Here is a 15,226-nt window from a genome sequence, read left to right as displayed (position 1 = left end):
CTGTCACATTTTCAAACACGTTATGACTTTTGAATAAGTAATAAGCATACAGCTAATTTTGATTGCGTTTTCTTAAAACTGGGAAAAAAACTAACTGTAGGCTCTGAAACCTTGAGCAGTCTATAAACATGCGACCAGCAATTTTTAAAATTAAAATGCAGTGTAGAGAGAAAATGAGATAATGTGTAGTCTAAAACAGGCATAAAGAGAGTTCTCATATCGTTTCCCGATTAATATAATGTTGATAAGCCGTTTATATGGTTTTATGGTATTACGCTGTTGGGCACTACCATATCGCACGTGGCGCGATTAAAATGCACCTGGCTGACCTTCCAACACCTCGGGGAAACTGTGCAAAATTTAGAAATGCTACGTGCTGTCGTTGCAGGTACATACCCGTACCGTTACAGTCCCGACTTGTGGATCACACGAACTTCAAGCACAGCGGAAAAATCAAAAATAAATAGATAAATAATAAAGTATGAATAAATTTATAATATATAGTATTTAAAAAATGCGCACCTTTGTTTAAGGTCACACATACTGCCGAAGTGCTTATGACACTTATTCTCACACAGCTCCTTGGCTTAAAGGTCAAATATCACTTACCTACGGTAAGTTCATTTAACCCTCTATTTATTCAGTAGTTGTTCTGTTGAGATTGTTGTAAATTTCCATATTGTGTTTATACTGCGGTGCAGCAAACAAATGTTTCAAAGTAGTCAAGCAACAGTGAACGGTAGACGTGTTTACTGGTAAATGAATTTTGCTTCTTCCCTGTATAGATTAAAAAATATATATATGTTTCTTTTAAAAAATACCAAAATTTTTTTATATTTACTACTCTGATGACACTAAATTTTAAACACATCTAAAAGGGGTTTTTGTGCCAAATCTTATTTTCCTTGAGAAAATTTTCATTTCTAATTTTAATTAACTTACATTCAGAAGACAGGATAAACAAATCATGATTCGCCATCCGTCTTTCGGCATTTCAATATATATATATATATATATATATATATATATATATATATATATATATATATATATATATATATATATATATATATATATATTATAATAGAAATACCTAAGATAATAAAATAAATAAGACCGGCACATTGCGCGATACTTTTTTTTTTACGTTATATGACGTCACAAGGCAAAGTGTTATATTACGTCACAAGACACATAGAATAGTGTCATAGTTACGGGAAAAAAGAGTCAATTGGCGAAAAGTCACGTTTTTAGTTTATTGAAAAGAAATATTCCAAAAATGGACACAGATCTTGATGGTGAAGTTGAGATGGAACAAGCAGCGCCTGATGACCAATCAGATACTGATGATCAAGTAGACTGGAGGAATCTCCCAGATATAGTCTTGGTTGACATTTACAGATGTCTGGACAACAATGACAGATTTAACATGGCATTAGTATGTAAGCATTGGAATGGCATGCTCAATACTGCTTGTTTATGGCGATGGTTCCAAGTCGATTCCACAGTTGGGCATTTTGCTGTACATCGACTGAGCAAACGGCATGATCGCGCAATCGGTTTTGCCTACGTTCACGCAATTCACGTGCGCTATCTAACCCTAAAATGTTTGCATCCATCTTTCATGACATGCAAGCGTTTCCAAAGAGCGATGACACGATTCTTAGCTCTTCTTTATAATAAAGCGAGACTGAGAGAATTTTACATGCGCAACATGGAATTTGATCGTTTTTGGCGAGTAGAGACCACCACGGTCAGGTTGATCACGTCCTTGAGTAGATTTCTGCGAAACCAGACCCGGTTGCAAGTTTTTGACGTTTCTGGTGCACAGTTATCTTTGACAAACGGGCTGAAAATCTTAAACAGTGTAGGCCTTGGCAGCGGGTGGAGCATCACCAAACTGAACATAGAAGACTTTTTCCATTCTAGAATTGCCGCATTCCCCGTGCCTCGCCTTAGGGCAATTCTTCAACTGTTTGTGAATCTTAGGCATATCAACATCAACTACAACTGTGTTTGTAATGAAGTGCTCGAAAATCTTGGTAAAAATTGTGCTGGCAGTCTAAGTAACCTCTCTATAAAGGTCTATCGCAACGACCCGCACTTCCATCGCATTGACCGCTCTGTTTGGCTGGGACTCCATCAAGCCTGTCCAGGGCTTAAAGTGAGCTTTCACTTCGATAATATTGGTCGCTATGAAGTGATCTCATCGATTTTAGTTCCTGAAGTCAGGCTCAGAAGTCTTCATATTTGGAGTGGATATGACATCATTGGCATAGATTGGCATTTGAACGATACGCTGCGACACATCAGCGCGACTATGAACAGAACGCTAGGTAGGTTACGCGAGTTGTGGCTAATTCTACATTATCACTCGTTTTATTGTTAAATATTTATATAATATAGCAATATTTGAATGAAGAATAGCATTCTATAAAAAAAACGTTAGCTTCGTTTTTTTTTTCATTGAGCTTCTCTATTCGTTATACATAATGTATCTCCCTTAAACATCAAGAAGTAAAGTGATTGTAATATATGTAATAAAACGATGTCTCACACTTATCTTTTTGCAGAGGTTTTGAGCTTAGAATTTGAAAACGATCGCGAGTGGGTTGACGAATCTCTCCTGGAATTAATTGATGCGTGCAAGCGGCCTCTTCGAGAAGTAGAGTTTATCGGAATTTTGATGATTTCAACAATAGAGGCAATATGCGAAATGCAACTGCAACGAAAAATCAGTCAGTACATTGAGATAATATCAATAAAAACTAATGCTAAAAACAAATTATTCACACTGCGACATTAGTAGGCTGTGCATGCAGTACGACTTAAGAAAGGCTCGCCAAGTTTTAACGGTTATGCGTTTAACTGACTTATCATTAGAACACACATTACCAAACTAAAATTATACTTTTTAATAACAGTACTAACATTTTATCTTACAGACCTCACCAGATTCCATGTTCTTGTGAACCGCCTAACTGACGCAGAATGGGCAGAACTGAGGCACGTTGAGGATACATATCATCCCATGATAGTGGAACGAGACTTGAATTTTGTATTTGGCACAGCTGCAGACGAGGACTTACTGGGTTAGCAAAGCTCACACTCAAAGACCGAATGTCAGAGTGACCTCCCCTTGTGCTATTTAACACATGTGCATATTATATACCACTGTTGCTGATGACACATTGACAACAGTATAGTTTTTTTAACAACACTTTCAATTTTTCAGGAATATATTTTTAATTATTTTTAAATAAATAATATACAATCACATAATTATAAGTGTTTACACTTCAACTCCCAAAAAAGACTACATAATCTTACTGCCATGGCTTTAATTGCAGTACATATGCCTTATTTATCTCTTTAGTCCCTGGCATTATTATAAAAAGCAGGAACAGTTTGAAGATATGATTTTTTTCTGGTATTTTCAATTCTGCCCCCATATCGTCCTCAGCATCAGTGTGCTGTGCTATAGATAAAGTTTAATGAGTTCATCACTGACGGCAGAAGGAGTGAGTACACCCAGGTCTGTGAAGAGCAGTGTGATATAAGCTGGTGCCGTGTAGTCCACCATTGGGTGTTCTATCCGCAGATCTGCACTGCTGCTCAGCTTGGAGGCTTGGTACTGAAAATGTTTGTTTATACATAGTCAACATGATGAGCACGCGTCAACAAAAGTCCTAGACCTTTTTTTATTTTCTTAAGCTTCACAAAATTTCCATAACAATATCAACAGTGACTTAAATGTTACACTGGTTAAATCAACACTTATTATCAAAAAAAAAAAATCACCAAGGAAAGTTGAAATCCATTTTAACAAACATTAGAAAGAGCTTAAAAGTTAGTCTTTATGTATTATATGAAACGTTCTTTAGCATACCTTGAACTGATTTGGCACATCCTGCTGATTTAAAGGGTAGAGCCTGGCAAACTTGAAGCTCTCTGCTACTACATAAAAAGGCTTGTTCATTTCCTTAGCAGCCACAGCCATCCCAAATGTTCCAATCTGTTAAAGAAATAAAGAGGTATTGTGATTGAGAAAAGTAACAATTATGCACATAGTCCCAAAGGATACCAAGATTAACGTCAGAGTAATTACTTCATTATGCTATACGATTTTAAAGATATTTATAAACTTTTCTACTATATTTGTCAGTAAAGAGCAGGTTAGTCCGGTGGCAAGCTATGTCCTACCTTGTTTATAATCCCACCACTTTCAACCACACCCTCGGCACCAACTAGCACCAGATCAACCTTTTCCATAATGTAACTAGAAAATAGATTAGGAATAATCTGCACTGCTATCTTATAATTTTCCAATTAAATCTTTTAATACAAAAGCAGATGAGAAACAATAAAATTTAATTGAAAAAAAATATATGTTTTTGTAAAATTAACCTTTAAAAATTCAAGCCATTATCAAACTTATTTTCAAATATCAGATCTATTGTTACTACAGTGATTAACAAACACCTACCCTACAGCTGAATCCAGTATGACAACAGTTGGGATGTCCATGGCATTAAGTTCCTCAGCCATTTGGCACCTACAATAATATTTTAAAATTATTACATTTGTCAAAATGAAACATAATAATAATAATAATAATATAATTTTTAGTTATAATAATTTTTACTTATCAAATAAAAAGATCAAACATCCATTGTGACAACTGAAACTTTCCTTGTGGAGTGCTTTCACTTGAAACATAAAAATCACACTGCATTCAGAGGGTTTTACTATACCCGAAAGAACACCATTAATCTTACCCAGATTTGTTGGGATGAGACTCTGTGACGTAGACATTGAATCTTTTCTTAGCTTCTACTGCTTCTTTCAACACTTGCATAACAACACGTGACCTAGAGTGGGTCAGGATGGTCTGAAACGATACACACAATCTTCACGATGCTTGTTAACTCTTAGGCTCTTAAGTGTTGGCTATAAATGGAAGTCTTCAAAGTATGATTTCATATAGCAATAAGCAAATTGCAGAAAAAAAGTAATTTAGTTACAAATTAACCAAACCAATAACAATGAGAGTAACAACTGATTCTTGAAAGAAAATGAGCATTTAAGTTTGCCATTATCCTTACAGCTCCATCACTTATGAAAGGATGTCCCAGTTTAGATATCTTCTTCCTGCACATTCCAACTTTTTGAAGGAACACATTGCCTCGGTTAAGAAGTATAGTCTTACATTCTTGAAAATCCTAAAATAGAGTACATTTTCAAATTTAGCCTAAAAAGTTTTAAGAAATGATCACAACTTACAGCACTGAAAAAGTTATTTTAATATTAAAATTTTACCTATCAACTTTAACTGCAATTACATTCAGCAACAGATGACTTAAAATCAGATTAACAGGCAAACTATGTTAAATATCTCACCACTTGGAATCTGTCAGAACTGGTACTATCATTACTATCATTCACTAATATTATAGTACATTTTTTCAATAAATCTATACAAAGAACTGCATGTAGCAGTAATTCTATTCTTCTTTAATTGCAACTTACAGAATGGTCCAAGGCAGTCAATGTAATAAACCTCAAAAACAGCTCACAACCTGATGATATGGATGCCACAGAACTGTCTGTCTTGGTCAAAGTGTCAATAGCATCTTTGAGATTCTCCCGCAGCTCTGATAAAGTCTCAGCTAAAAAGAAAATTAAAAAGTGTAAGGCATTTTATTCTTGCTTTGATTTAACACAAATAATAAAATTTAAAAATTTAAAATAGAAAATACAGTGAAAACTGTTGACAAAAAGTTTTACAACATCCCAGCATGTGACAGTTTCATATACCAATAAAAAGTGTTATACAGTATATTTGCCATAAAATCACACTTATTATTTTCTCCATTCATACCTGAATTAAGCTTGAGAAACTCCATCAATGTCTGGATGGCTGCCACTGCTGCTGAAATACTGGGGTCATCTCCCATCAAATGAGTAAAATAACTGACTATATCTGAAAGGAAATATCATATCATAAAATATACTGCATCTACAAAAAAAATAAATCATGATCGAATCATTTACGTATTTTTTTAAATTGACAATAACAAGAAGAATATCACATAAATGTACAAAAGCTTATGTTTATTGGAAGATGCACCTTACAAACACTCTAAACCAGTGATTGGTTGCTGGCAGATAGGTGGGGGGATAAAGGGGATAAATACTGATATAACAGCTGGCAGCAGTCTTTTAGACACTGACAATAGTTAAGTCAACTTCTAAGTTCTTTCATTCTCGATTTATTATTTTTATATAATAATAATAATAATAATAATAATAATAATAATAATAATAATAATTATTATTATTATTATTATTATTATAGAACAAAATTAAAAACCAATGTTCTCCATTACAGACAAGAAAATATTTGTTCTGCAACGAAAATAAAACTTTTGAAAAATAAAGGACTAACAACAACGATCGGATCCTAGGAAAATTAACATCTGTAAGGCAAAGTGTATACTAGTATACCGGTACTTCAGCTCAACAATATTGTTAAGTGATATGTAAACAAGTACATGTACAAGAACAGAGTTGCCGGCAACCGCTTGAAAAAGAGGACGACAGTACTGTAGGCTACTTAAGTTCTTAACTTGTCACCTGAGCCTCTGAGGCAAGGAAGGCAGACGACGTTACATCATTAACAGATAAGCTAAGTAATTACACACAGGTATGTCCAGATGTTATTTGGAACCTTTCAGAATTTTCTCTTACCAGCCTTATTCATCGCACACTTATTTTGAAATCCACGCTATTTCTACACTCCGTCTGGTCCGGCTGCTGAAACTCTGGGAGATCTTGTTCACATGTGTCTGTTGACTGTCACGATAGAGGGCACAACTTTTCAAGTTAATCTTTGTAAAAGCCTCGTTTTGAGAACTTGTAAAGATCTTTGACCAAAGAATAGACAGCGAGAACGAGATCTCGGTGTGGATATGGCTTAACCAAAACATAAACATGGCGGAAGGTAAAGAACAGTCTGCATTCATTAGATGCTTGACAAGCACTAGTTTGACGTCGTACTTGTAATCAAAATACAAAATGCTCCTGTTTTATTTTCAGGTGACAAGGGCGAGCATAGCAGTCTGGTTGTGATCGTTTTAGATACAAATACTTCCTGGTGGGGAAGTAAACAACCTGAGAGAGGAGAAGTGAGTAAAACTATAAATAGTAATAATAGACAAATAGGATATAACGGTTTGTAAAATGGTGTTGGTGTCAGTTATATGCATTTAGATGAAATGCAACCAAGAATCTTAATGGCCAGTTATTTGAATGGACTGCATGAAACTTGGTGGCCCCTATTATATCTATTTGATACTGTATTCTTTTCTGATACAGTGAATTTTTTCTTTAAACAGTTCATGCCTGGACTTCGTATAAATTCACAGAAATTTGAAAGAATTTTTTCATCTTCATTGCTAACTATTTTGATGATTCTGTTGTAGAGCTAAATCTAACAAACATAATTTATGAACTTGGCAAATTGCATGTGTATGTGTTTTTCAACTACAGTGAAGATATTTTATTTCAGCTTGAGTTTTCGCAATGTCTTGATGCTGTGATGGTATTTGCCAATTCTCACTTGATGATGAACCACAAAAACAGACTGGCCATCATAGCAGCTCACTCTAATGAAAGGTAAATGGTATTTAGTAAACGTCTGCTAAACTTGTCTCCTGGCACATGGGCATACGTACATACATGCCATGCTCTAAAACCAGAAAATTCTTAAATGAAAATTATCATACACAAGTGGAAAATATTTCATGCTGTTAGCTTACAGCCAACCTGAACTTAAGCCTTCATAAGACTGAAAGAATTTTGACTTGTGTTTGATAATTTACATTTATGATACAGCTACAAAGCTAATGAACATTTTTGCTCAGAAAATTATTGTACAACATTTCAAAGTAGTTTTATTATTATTTATTTATTTATTATTATTATTATTATTTTTTTTTTTTTTGTAAACACTGGGGTACTTTACCTTTCAGCACATTCCTTTTTCCAAATCCAGCTAACAGCAACAGTAATGAACATTTTGTCAGGGATGGCAGATATGAGTTGTTCAGTCAAGTCAATGAAACCATAAAAACAAAGATCAAGTCTATTATAGATGGTAAGTGCATATTACATACGAGGCACTTATTCAGTTTGCAAAAGATGATTGTTAAAATTTTATAAAGAAGTAGATGATTGGTGGCAATGTCATATTAGATACTGTGATATGAAGGGAGTTTTTATCTGTATTTAAGATTAACTGGATTCTTAGGAATGGTCATTGAATAAAGATAGCGTCTTCTCAAAATGATTTGTTATTCTTAACTCATTTAATTTTTATTTTATTCTTATTAGGTTCCTCAGAATTATACTCGGACTGTCTTCTTGCTGGTGCCCTGGGCATGGCTCTGTGCTGTATCCTTAATGTGTTATTATTTACATACTGCAGCTGTTCATTCAAATGATCAATACAACACATAATTGAATTTCACAAGCATTGTTAGAAGATATGTCTATTTTTCTTTAACTCTTTATGAATAGATGCTCATCGTATTGAAAAAGAATGTGTCATTGGTGAAAAGCTCTCTTCCAGAATATTGGTAAGTAAAAAGTTGAATAAAACTTGCTCAACATGGATGTAAAAAAAGATGCATCCAAATTATATCCATAACATATTTGAAGGAATGCTAAAAATGTACCTTTCTAAAGCTATGCACCTTTTTATGAAATTAATTTCTTTTTACTTTGAAGGTGATCAAAGGTTCTGAAGACAACCCATCCCAGTATATGAACTTCATGAATATGGTATTCACATCTCAGAAACAGGTAGAAATGCTGTTCATGTTATATCCAGTTGAGTTTAATACCTTCTTATCACATAGTTCATCTAGAATTTCCAGCAATATTGAATTAGAGTTTTAATGTAGTTTATGAAGTACGTCTTTATATTCTAGTTTAAAAAAAACATTGTTTTGGGAAATGTAATAAATAGTTTGAATTAAGTCATTAAATACTGTTACAGTTATGAACAAATATTGTATATGTTTGGAAGTAAACTTACTGAGGCACTGTGAGTATTGAAAAAGTGATGTGATTAAAATGTACAACACCACAAGGTTTCTAACGAAAATGAAAGGAAAAAAGATCAACGTTGAATTTCATCTTTTATTGTAGAACATTGCCATTGATGCATGTATTCTGGAAAATGATTCTGGATTGTTACAACAGGTAAATTGCTGAATAAACATACTGCTCTGTCAAAGATTTAAAATGTTTGTAATGCAGATCATTTTAAAATTGTAGAAAAAAGATATTGGCAGTATATCGTTGCTGCATATTTGTTTATTGTTCTTATGATGAACTTAGTAGTTTGCTGTTGTAATAAATTATATTAACTTAAGTGAAGTTAGCATTATCCATGATTTTGAGTTTGTGATTCTAATGTGTTTTATTGATAACTATTTTTTCCTTAGGCCTGTGATATAACTGGTGGCATTTACTTGAAAATAATTCAACCACAAGGTCTATTGCAATATTTACTGGTAAGTTAATTATCAATTCAAAGAAATGAAGAACTTAACACGTGACAGCATGCATGCATAAGGGGCACACTATTCCTTTCAAGTTGATGCATTTTGTGATTGATGGTCATTATATAACTTAAATATGCCATGTTTAAAACATTAAAACTTTAAGCTTTTCATTCGTAACACAAAGTCAAAAAATTGTTTCCCATTTGAATGTTGGTTATGAGAAGCTGATAAATGTGATATGGACATTTGTATAATATGGTGTTCTAGAATCAATCTCTCTCTATCTCTCTCAAGCATATAATATACCACAAAATAAAACACATGGAGAAAATTGAGAAAAAAAGACCAATATTTTACTTTCATGCCTTTAGTGTTTTATGTGTATATTTCAGTGGGTATTTTTACCTGACCCAGACATGCGGCCTAAGCTCGCCTTACCAGCTCCAGTCCCAGTAGACTACAGAGCTGCTTGTTTCTGCCACAGGAATCTTATAGACATAGGCTATGTCTGCTCAGTTTGCTTGTCTAGTAAGTTATCATTCTAATCTTTTATCTTTGTTATTTTTTACTCCTAAGTGTTGAAGATAGCACCAACCTTTAATATTGTATGTTAGCACCAACCTAAGTTAAATATTTTTGTTAATAAATCCAACATGTCTTGCACACATTGGCATTCTTTTTGGTCAAATATTTGAAGAGAAAAATTCACTGGAGCAGAAATTTGGAAGTTTTGGCAAATGTTCTTTTCATTTTCTTTTTCTAAGTTGATCATTTCAGTCATTGGTTAAACAAATAAATAAGGTTATAAAGAGCTAAGGCATAGGGATATATTGTTTGCAATACATTCCAGCCAAACTGATTAACTAAAATTACTGTGAATGTGTTATTTTTATTATGCTGTGCATTGACAACATGCATATATCCAAGCACTGTCAGTTCTGAGTGTGAAACAGTCTGTCTTCCTTCTAACTGCCATGGATAATTGTAAAAGTAACTTTCATTACAAATTGCAAACGCACCACATATTCCCATATTGAAATTCTTATTTTTTGGAGTTCATCATTATTTATTACTTGCAAAAAAAAAAAACATACATCCTGAAAAGAAGCATATTGCCTCTTCTACACATTTACAGGCATTACCGAAATAATTTTTGCAAAATACTATTGATCAATTTTGTTTGCAACAAGTAATTGCCATAATATTGAAAGTTTATGTAACATGCTGGATGTTTTATGGTTTCACAGCATATAAAATTATGCCCAGTAGCACGAAATGATAATGCTTCCTGGAAATTTTTTTCTTCACAAAAATGCTGATATCCAGCAAATTGGCTGAAATGAAACTTAGGCCAGAGCCAAGTCCAGACTAGAGTTACTGACATACCCACTGTCCTCCATGTTGAATACATTTCCGTTGTATCAGCCTGAAGAGGGTTTGGCTTCGCATGTATAAACTTCTAGATCTTGACAAGTTGGACTCCTCATTGGAATTTAGTCCTATTGTATTATGAACACCTTCAGGCCTTTGACTGGGGTTCTCTCTTTGATCTGATTGAGAAAGTTGAAAGGCTTTGGCCAGATTTGACCTGGAAGTTTGTTTTGGGTCTAAAGTTGAGAGGTGCCTGCTGGGCAAGACATGCTGAAAAATAATTTTGGGTATGAGTACTACATATTCACCAATTTTAGAGAAATGAGCAACTTTAAAAACTTTTATACAGAGTAATGAATGTACACTGAAAGGCACAGAATTAGTAACAAGATCAACTGTAGAAACAAAACCTGGCTGCAATAGAGGCAGATATAATAAAATATAGTAAGAAATGCTCAGGATGACTTTTGGTAAAGTGTTTCTTCACTCGCGTGCGCATGCGCTCACACACATGCACATGAAAGAAAATGATAAGCATCAAAAATACTTACAAATAGATAGAATCCTATCACTGATCCAATGATAAGTCCTAAGGCAAGAGGTGTGCAGTATATTTTTATCTTCCTAGAAGACTGGAATTTATTAAAGTTTTGTCCCATTCCTCCACAGTTCAAAGATATGCTTGGAATGGGCTCCAAGCCGTTCATGCTGACATTCTCTTTGTGGATCTGGCTACAGTATGAGGAAAATGTCTGCATTACTGACGTAGCACCGACTTAGCTTGACATACAGGATACACATGGGCTTTTCTCACAATAGCATGATTTTAGCAGGTGTCAAAAGATAATTTACTTTCAGATACGTGAAAAATTGAAAGGTGTGAAATTGTGATTGACTCTTTCATTGGTTTGGCTACAAATATACTTTGACTGATCGTTTTTATGAATTTGATCAAAACAAATAAGAGGTTGACTGAACATCAGAAAAACTAAGCAGCCTGGTTCCAATCATGAAATGCTGTCATAGAATATTGGTCAATTGCATATTTCTAAAATTTAAGCAGTGTAGCCACATGCCACTGTATCCTTTCACTCTCAATAACTAATGCCAAAAAATTATTTTACTGCAAACAGGCTGGGTAGAAAATATTCACAGCAGATTCATTACCTGTTAAATTGATCTTCTCACTTTCCCTGCCTTGTTACCTTGTCGTTGGTTTTTTTTGTCACATCTATGCACTTAGTACAACACCTAAGTTTGATTTATATATGATATGCTTATTCAGTGCATAAAAAAATCATGAATTATGGATATTTTTAACTTGTGTTAAAGCAATTGGTTAAATGACTTATTACTTTTTTGGCCCTAGGACAAAAGCAATAAAATTTTGGTTGCATGCATCTCCAGATTACAGCTTTTTTATGACAGCATATTGTATTATGTGTTTTACTGGTCTTATAATAAATGTAGAAGGAATTTACAGAGTATCTAGTGCCACAGACTTTTATGTAAAATATAAAGTATGTTCAGAATGATGATAGTTCATTGTGGTTTGCACCTGTATTCTACAAAACTGTAAACTTTGCTTTTTGTCAGTCCCATATACTACCCTAAATACAAAAATTTTAAAGTAAAAATGTGAAAAGTTGTCTTCAGTGATCATCCTGGTTTTATGTAATTTTATGTTACATAAATCATCTTTATGTAAACTTAAGTTATTAAAGTGCTCATTTTGAGATTTTTAGATCAAACCTAACAACTCACCTGTACTCGCCTGTCTTTACATTTCCTCTTGGTAAAAGTAATCCTTGGTCTCCAGATTTATAGCCATGATTTACTCATTTGATATGCTGGTAGTGTACAATACACAATGTAACACAATCCCTAATACCCATTTGCCCGTTCACTTTGATTATTACGAACTTTTAATATATATATGAATGTATTCATGAGTGGCTGAGGTGTGCACATACAGATTTTATATCTGTTACATAGGGCTGGTAATTAATAAAAGTGCATTATGGTTCACTCATTGTATGCAGCCATGTAATTTCCAGGATGTGGATATGGAATGGGAGCTGGGTCCTTTTGATTGTTATATCAATATTATCATAATATTATTTTAATATTAAAATACATGTACTTCCTGGCATCTGGTTGTGTCTAGGTTTTTGTTGATGTCCCATACCTGTAGGCCATGCATATTGTATACACACAAAAGTCTGATGTTGTTCTAATTGGCCTGTTGTGGCAACTCTCCTGGTCCATCATTTTGATGACTCCTTTTTATCACTGCTCCATAGATCTGCAAATGTAGAGTTTTTTTATTGATACATTGATTCCCCAGGTTTAAAAGATAACAGGTATTTCAGAATTTCCCCTACAAATGTTAAAAACCAGAACTCCTTACATCTCAATATTTAAAAATTGCTTCTGGGCCCAGTGGTTACAGAGTGGATACAGATGTAGCATTCAGGCAATAAAAAAATAATAATATGCACTGATGAGACTTTCCCGACTTTTGTTGGAATTGGTCATTTGGGTCATTCTTGTGAATCGTGTACCCTGGACCCCAGGCCAATTTTCATACTTTTTCAGTGAAGACTGGTCATCCCTGAATGTGGCAATTCAACTTTGATATTTGCATAAACTTTGGTTTCTTGAAACTATTTCTAAACTCCATTTCAGTGAAAATGACATCTTTTAACTATAAAGTACAGTGTGTTTAGTAATTTAAAAAAAATTGTCGAGTTCAACCACAGCTTAAATGTAATTTCAGTTGGTAAAAAACAAGGGTAATGATAGATGAGGATTGTCATTTTGTTTTTAAGGAAACATAGCTGATTTGAGTTGAATCCTTTATTAGGCTGATAAATTAGCAAGTCAAGGAGTGTTGCATAATTTTATTACAGAATAATTACTCTGCACTACCAGAACAAAGACCTTCTTGTCAGAATACAATTAACTGTAGTACATCAAAGTCAGTGTGTGTGTGTGTGAGGGGGGGGGGAGGGGCATGCAATAGATGATAAGATAAATAAGAGAAAAAAAAAAAGAGAGAAAGAGAGGAAAAGGGTTTGTCATCTCATTACAGGAAGACATGATTTGGCACCATTTCAAATCTAATGTAGTCCTAATGTGTATACAGATGCACGCAGTCATGGCATTATAACTTCATGGATTGTTTTTACTTTTATTCCAGTTTTCTGCACCTTCAGTCCCATTTGCTCTACATGCCAGTAAGTATGATTTCTAAGAGCATAGTTTCCATGTGGGATTTTTATTTATTTATTTATTTATTTATTTATTTATTATTTTTGTGCAGTAATGCTTGTAGTGCAATTATTCACAGCTTTTAGGTTACCTAGTAATGTAAAAGTTTTAATTCTTTTAAGATTCTTGTGATTTTGAGCCTGGTTCATCAACAAGTAAGAGGTTCCTTTAACACAGGCTGTTTTCATAGGATTTATTGGAGAAAGATATTAGCCTCTGTTTTTTAAATATGCATTTGTAAAAATTTGCAAAGGTTTCTAGGTGCTGAATATTGTCTAACTTTGTTTGGTATGTGATTGTCAGTTGTTACTCTATAGACAATTTCTTATTTCTTGCAGCACAACATTTAAATTTAAAGGACCACCCAAAGCAATGAAAAGGAAATCAAAGAAACAGATGAAAGCTAGCTGATATACTATGCCCAGGAAAGAAGAAGCACTTTGTGGAACCAACTCTTAAAGGATGTGCTCTTTTGTGTTCTTTATAATGTAAAGCATATGAAAGAAATATGATGAGAGTGAAAGGAAGAAAAAAGACTTTGTTCCTTTTCTATCTCATTTTTTAACTTCCCCACTGTCAGTATTGTTGTCTGTCTGGTTTATACTTGGTGGTTGGAAAACTGATTACCCGTTTAAGCTAATGTTGGGAGTTATACTGATTATAAATCAAAAATGATTAAATAAATTGTTTAAAGGAAATCTTATGTTTTAATCAGTTCAGTGTGTAAGTATTCTTACATTGATTAAACAAATAAATAAAGTTATAGGAGCCAATGTATAAGGATATGGTGTTTGTAATACATTCCAGCCAAAGTGATGAACTAAAATTGCTGTGAATGTTTATTTTTATTATGCTGTGCATTGACAACATGCATATAACCGGTATGAATGTGAAACAGTCTGTCTTCCATTTAACTTCCATGGATGATTGTAAAAATATCTTTCAGTATAACTTGCAAACACATTACATATTCCAATATTGAAATTCTTACTTTGGGGGGTTCATCATTA

The 15,226-nt window shown here is 33.7% G+C and overlaps 3 protein-coding genes and 1 long non-coding RNA gene across 4 annotated transcripts; 2 read left to right on the top strand and 2 right to left on the bottom strand.

Annotated features, from left to right (window-relative positions):
• The first annotated feature begins 1,279 nt into the window (after window positions 1-1,279).
• On the top strand, window positions 1,280-3,097 carry LOC106175889 (F-box only protein 39-like). The gene is made up of 2 exons (XM_087002281.1): window positions 1,280-2,336; window positions 2,946-3,097. Exons 1-2 carry the CDS (start codon window positions 1,280-1,282, stop codon window positions 3,095-3,097), a joined length of 1,209 nt encoding a protein of 402 aa, XP_086858407.1.
• A 124-nt stretch (window positions 3,098-3,221) lies between these two features.
• On the bottom strand, window positions 3,222-6,870 carry LOC106175942 (translation initiation factor eIF2B subunit alpha). The gene is made up of 9 exons (XM_013558137.3): window positions 6,751-6,870; window positions 5,882-5,983; window positions 5,530-5,669; window positions 5,106-5,222; window positions 4,779-4,891; window positions 4,487-4,555; window positions 4,204-4,279; window positions 3,890-4,015; window positions 3,222-3,634 (listed from the first exon to the last, which is right to left on the bottom strand). The coding sequence occupies exons 1-9, from the start codon at window positions 6,761-6,763 to the stop codon at window positions 3,479-3,481; spliced, it is 912 nt and encodes a 303-aa protein (XP_013413591.2). The 5' UTR covers window positions 6,764-6,870; the 3' UTR covers window positions 3,222-3,478.
• Window positions 6,856-14,914, top strand: LOC106175870 (general transcription factor IIH subunit 3). The gene is made up of 12 exons (XM_013558026.2): window positions 6,856-7,003; window positions 7,099-7,187; window positions 7,571-7,677; window positions 8,034-8,158; window positions 8,395-8,454; window positions 8,581-8,639; window positions 8,791-8,865; window positions 9,214-9,267; window positions 9,513-9,581; window positions 9,965-10,100; window positions 14,146-14,182; window positions 14,555-14,914. Exons 1-12 carry the CDS (start codon window positions 6,994-6,996, stop codon window positions 14,625-14,627), a joined length of 894 nt encoding a protein of 297 aa, XP_013413480.1. The 5' UTR covers window positions 6,856-6,993; the 3' UTR covers window positions 14,628-14,914.
• Window positions 11,501-13,642, bottom strand: LOC106175871 (uncharacterized). Its single transcript, XR_001239718.2, has 3 exons — window positions 12,708-13,642; window positions 12,111-12,194; window positions 11,501-11,675 (listed from the first exon to the last, which is right to left on the bottom strand). It is a non-coding gene; the product is annotated as an uncharacterized LOC106175871 (long non-coding RNA).
• Window positions 14,915-15,226: the final 312 nt, after the last annotated feature.

This window comes from Lingula anatina, chromosome 1 (genome assembly GCF_051362555.1).
Source record: "Lingula anatina isolate TDL-2025a chromosome 1, LinAna3.0, whole genome shotgun sequence".
Lineage (NCBI taxonomy): Eukaryota > Metazoa > Brachiopoda > Lingulata > Lingulida > Lingulidae > Lingula > Lingula anatina.
This window is presented reverse-complemented; position numbering and strand designations above follow the sequence as displayed.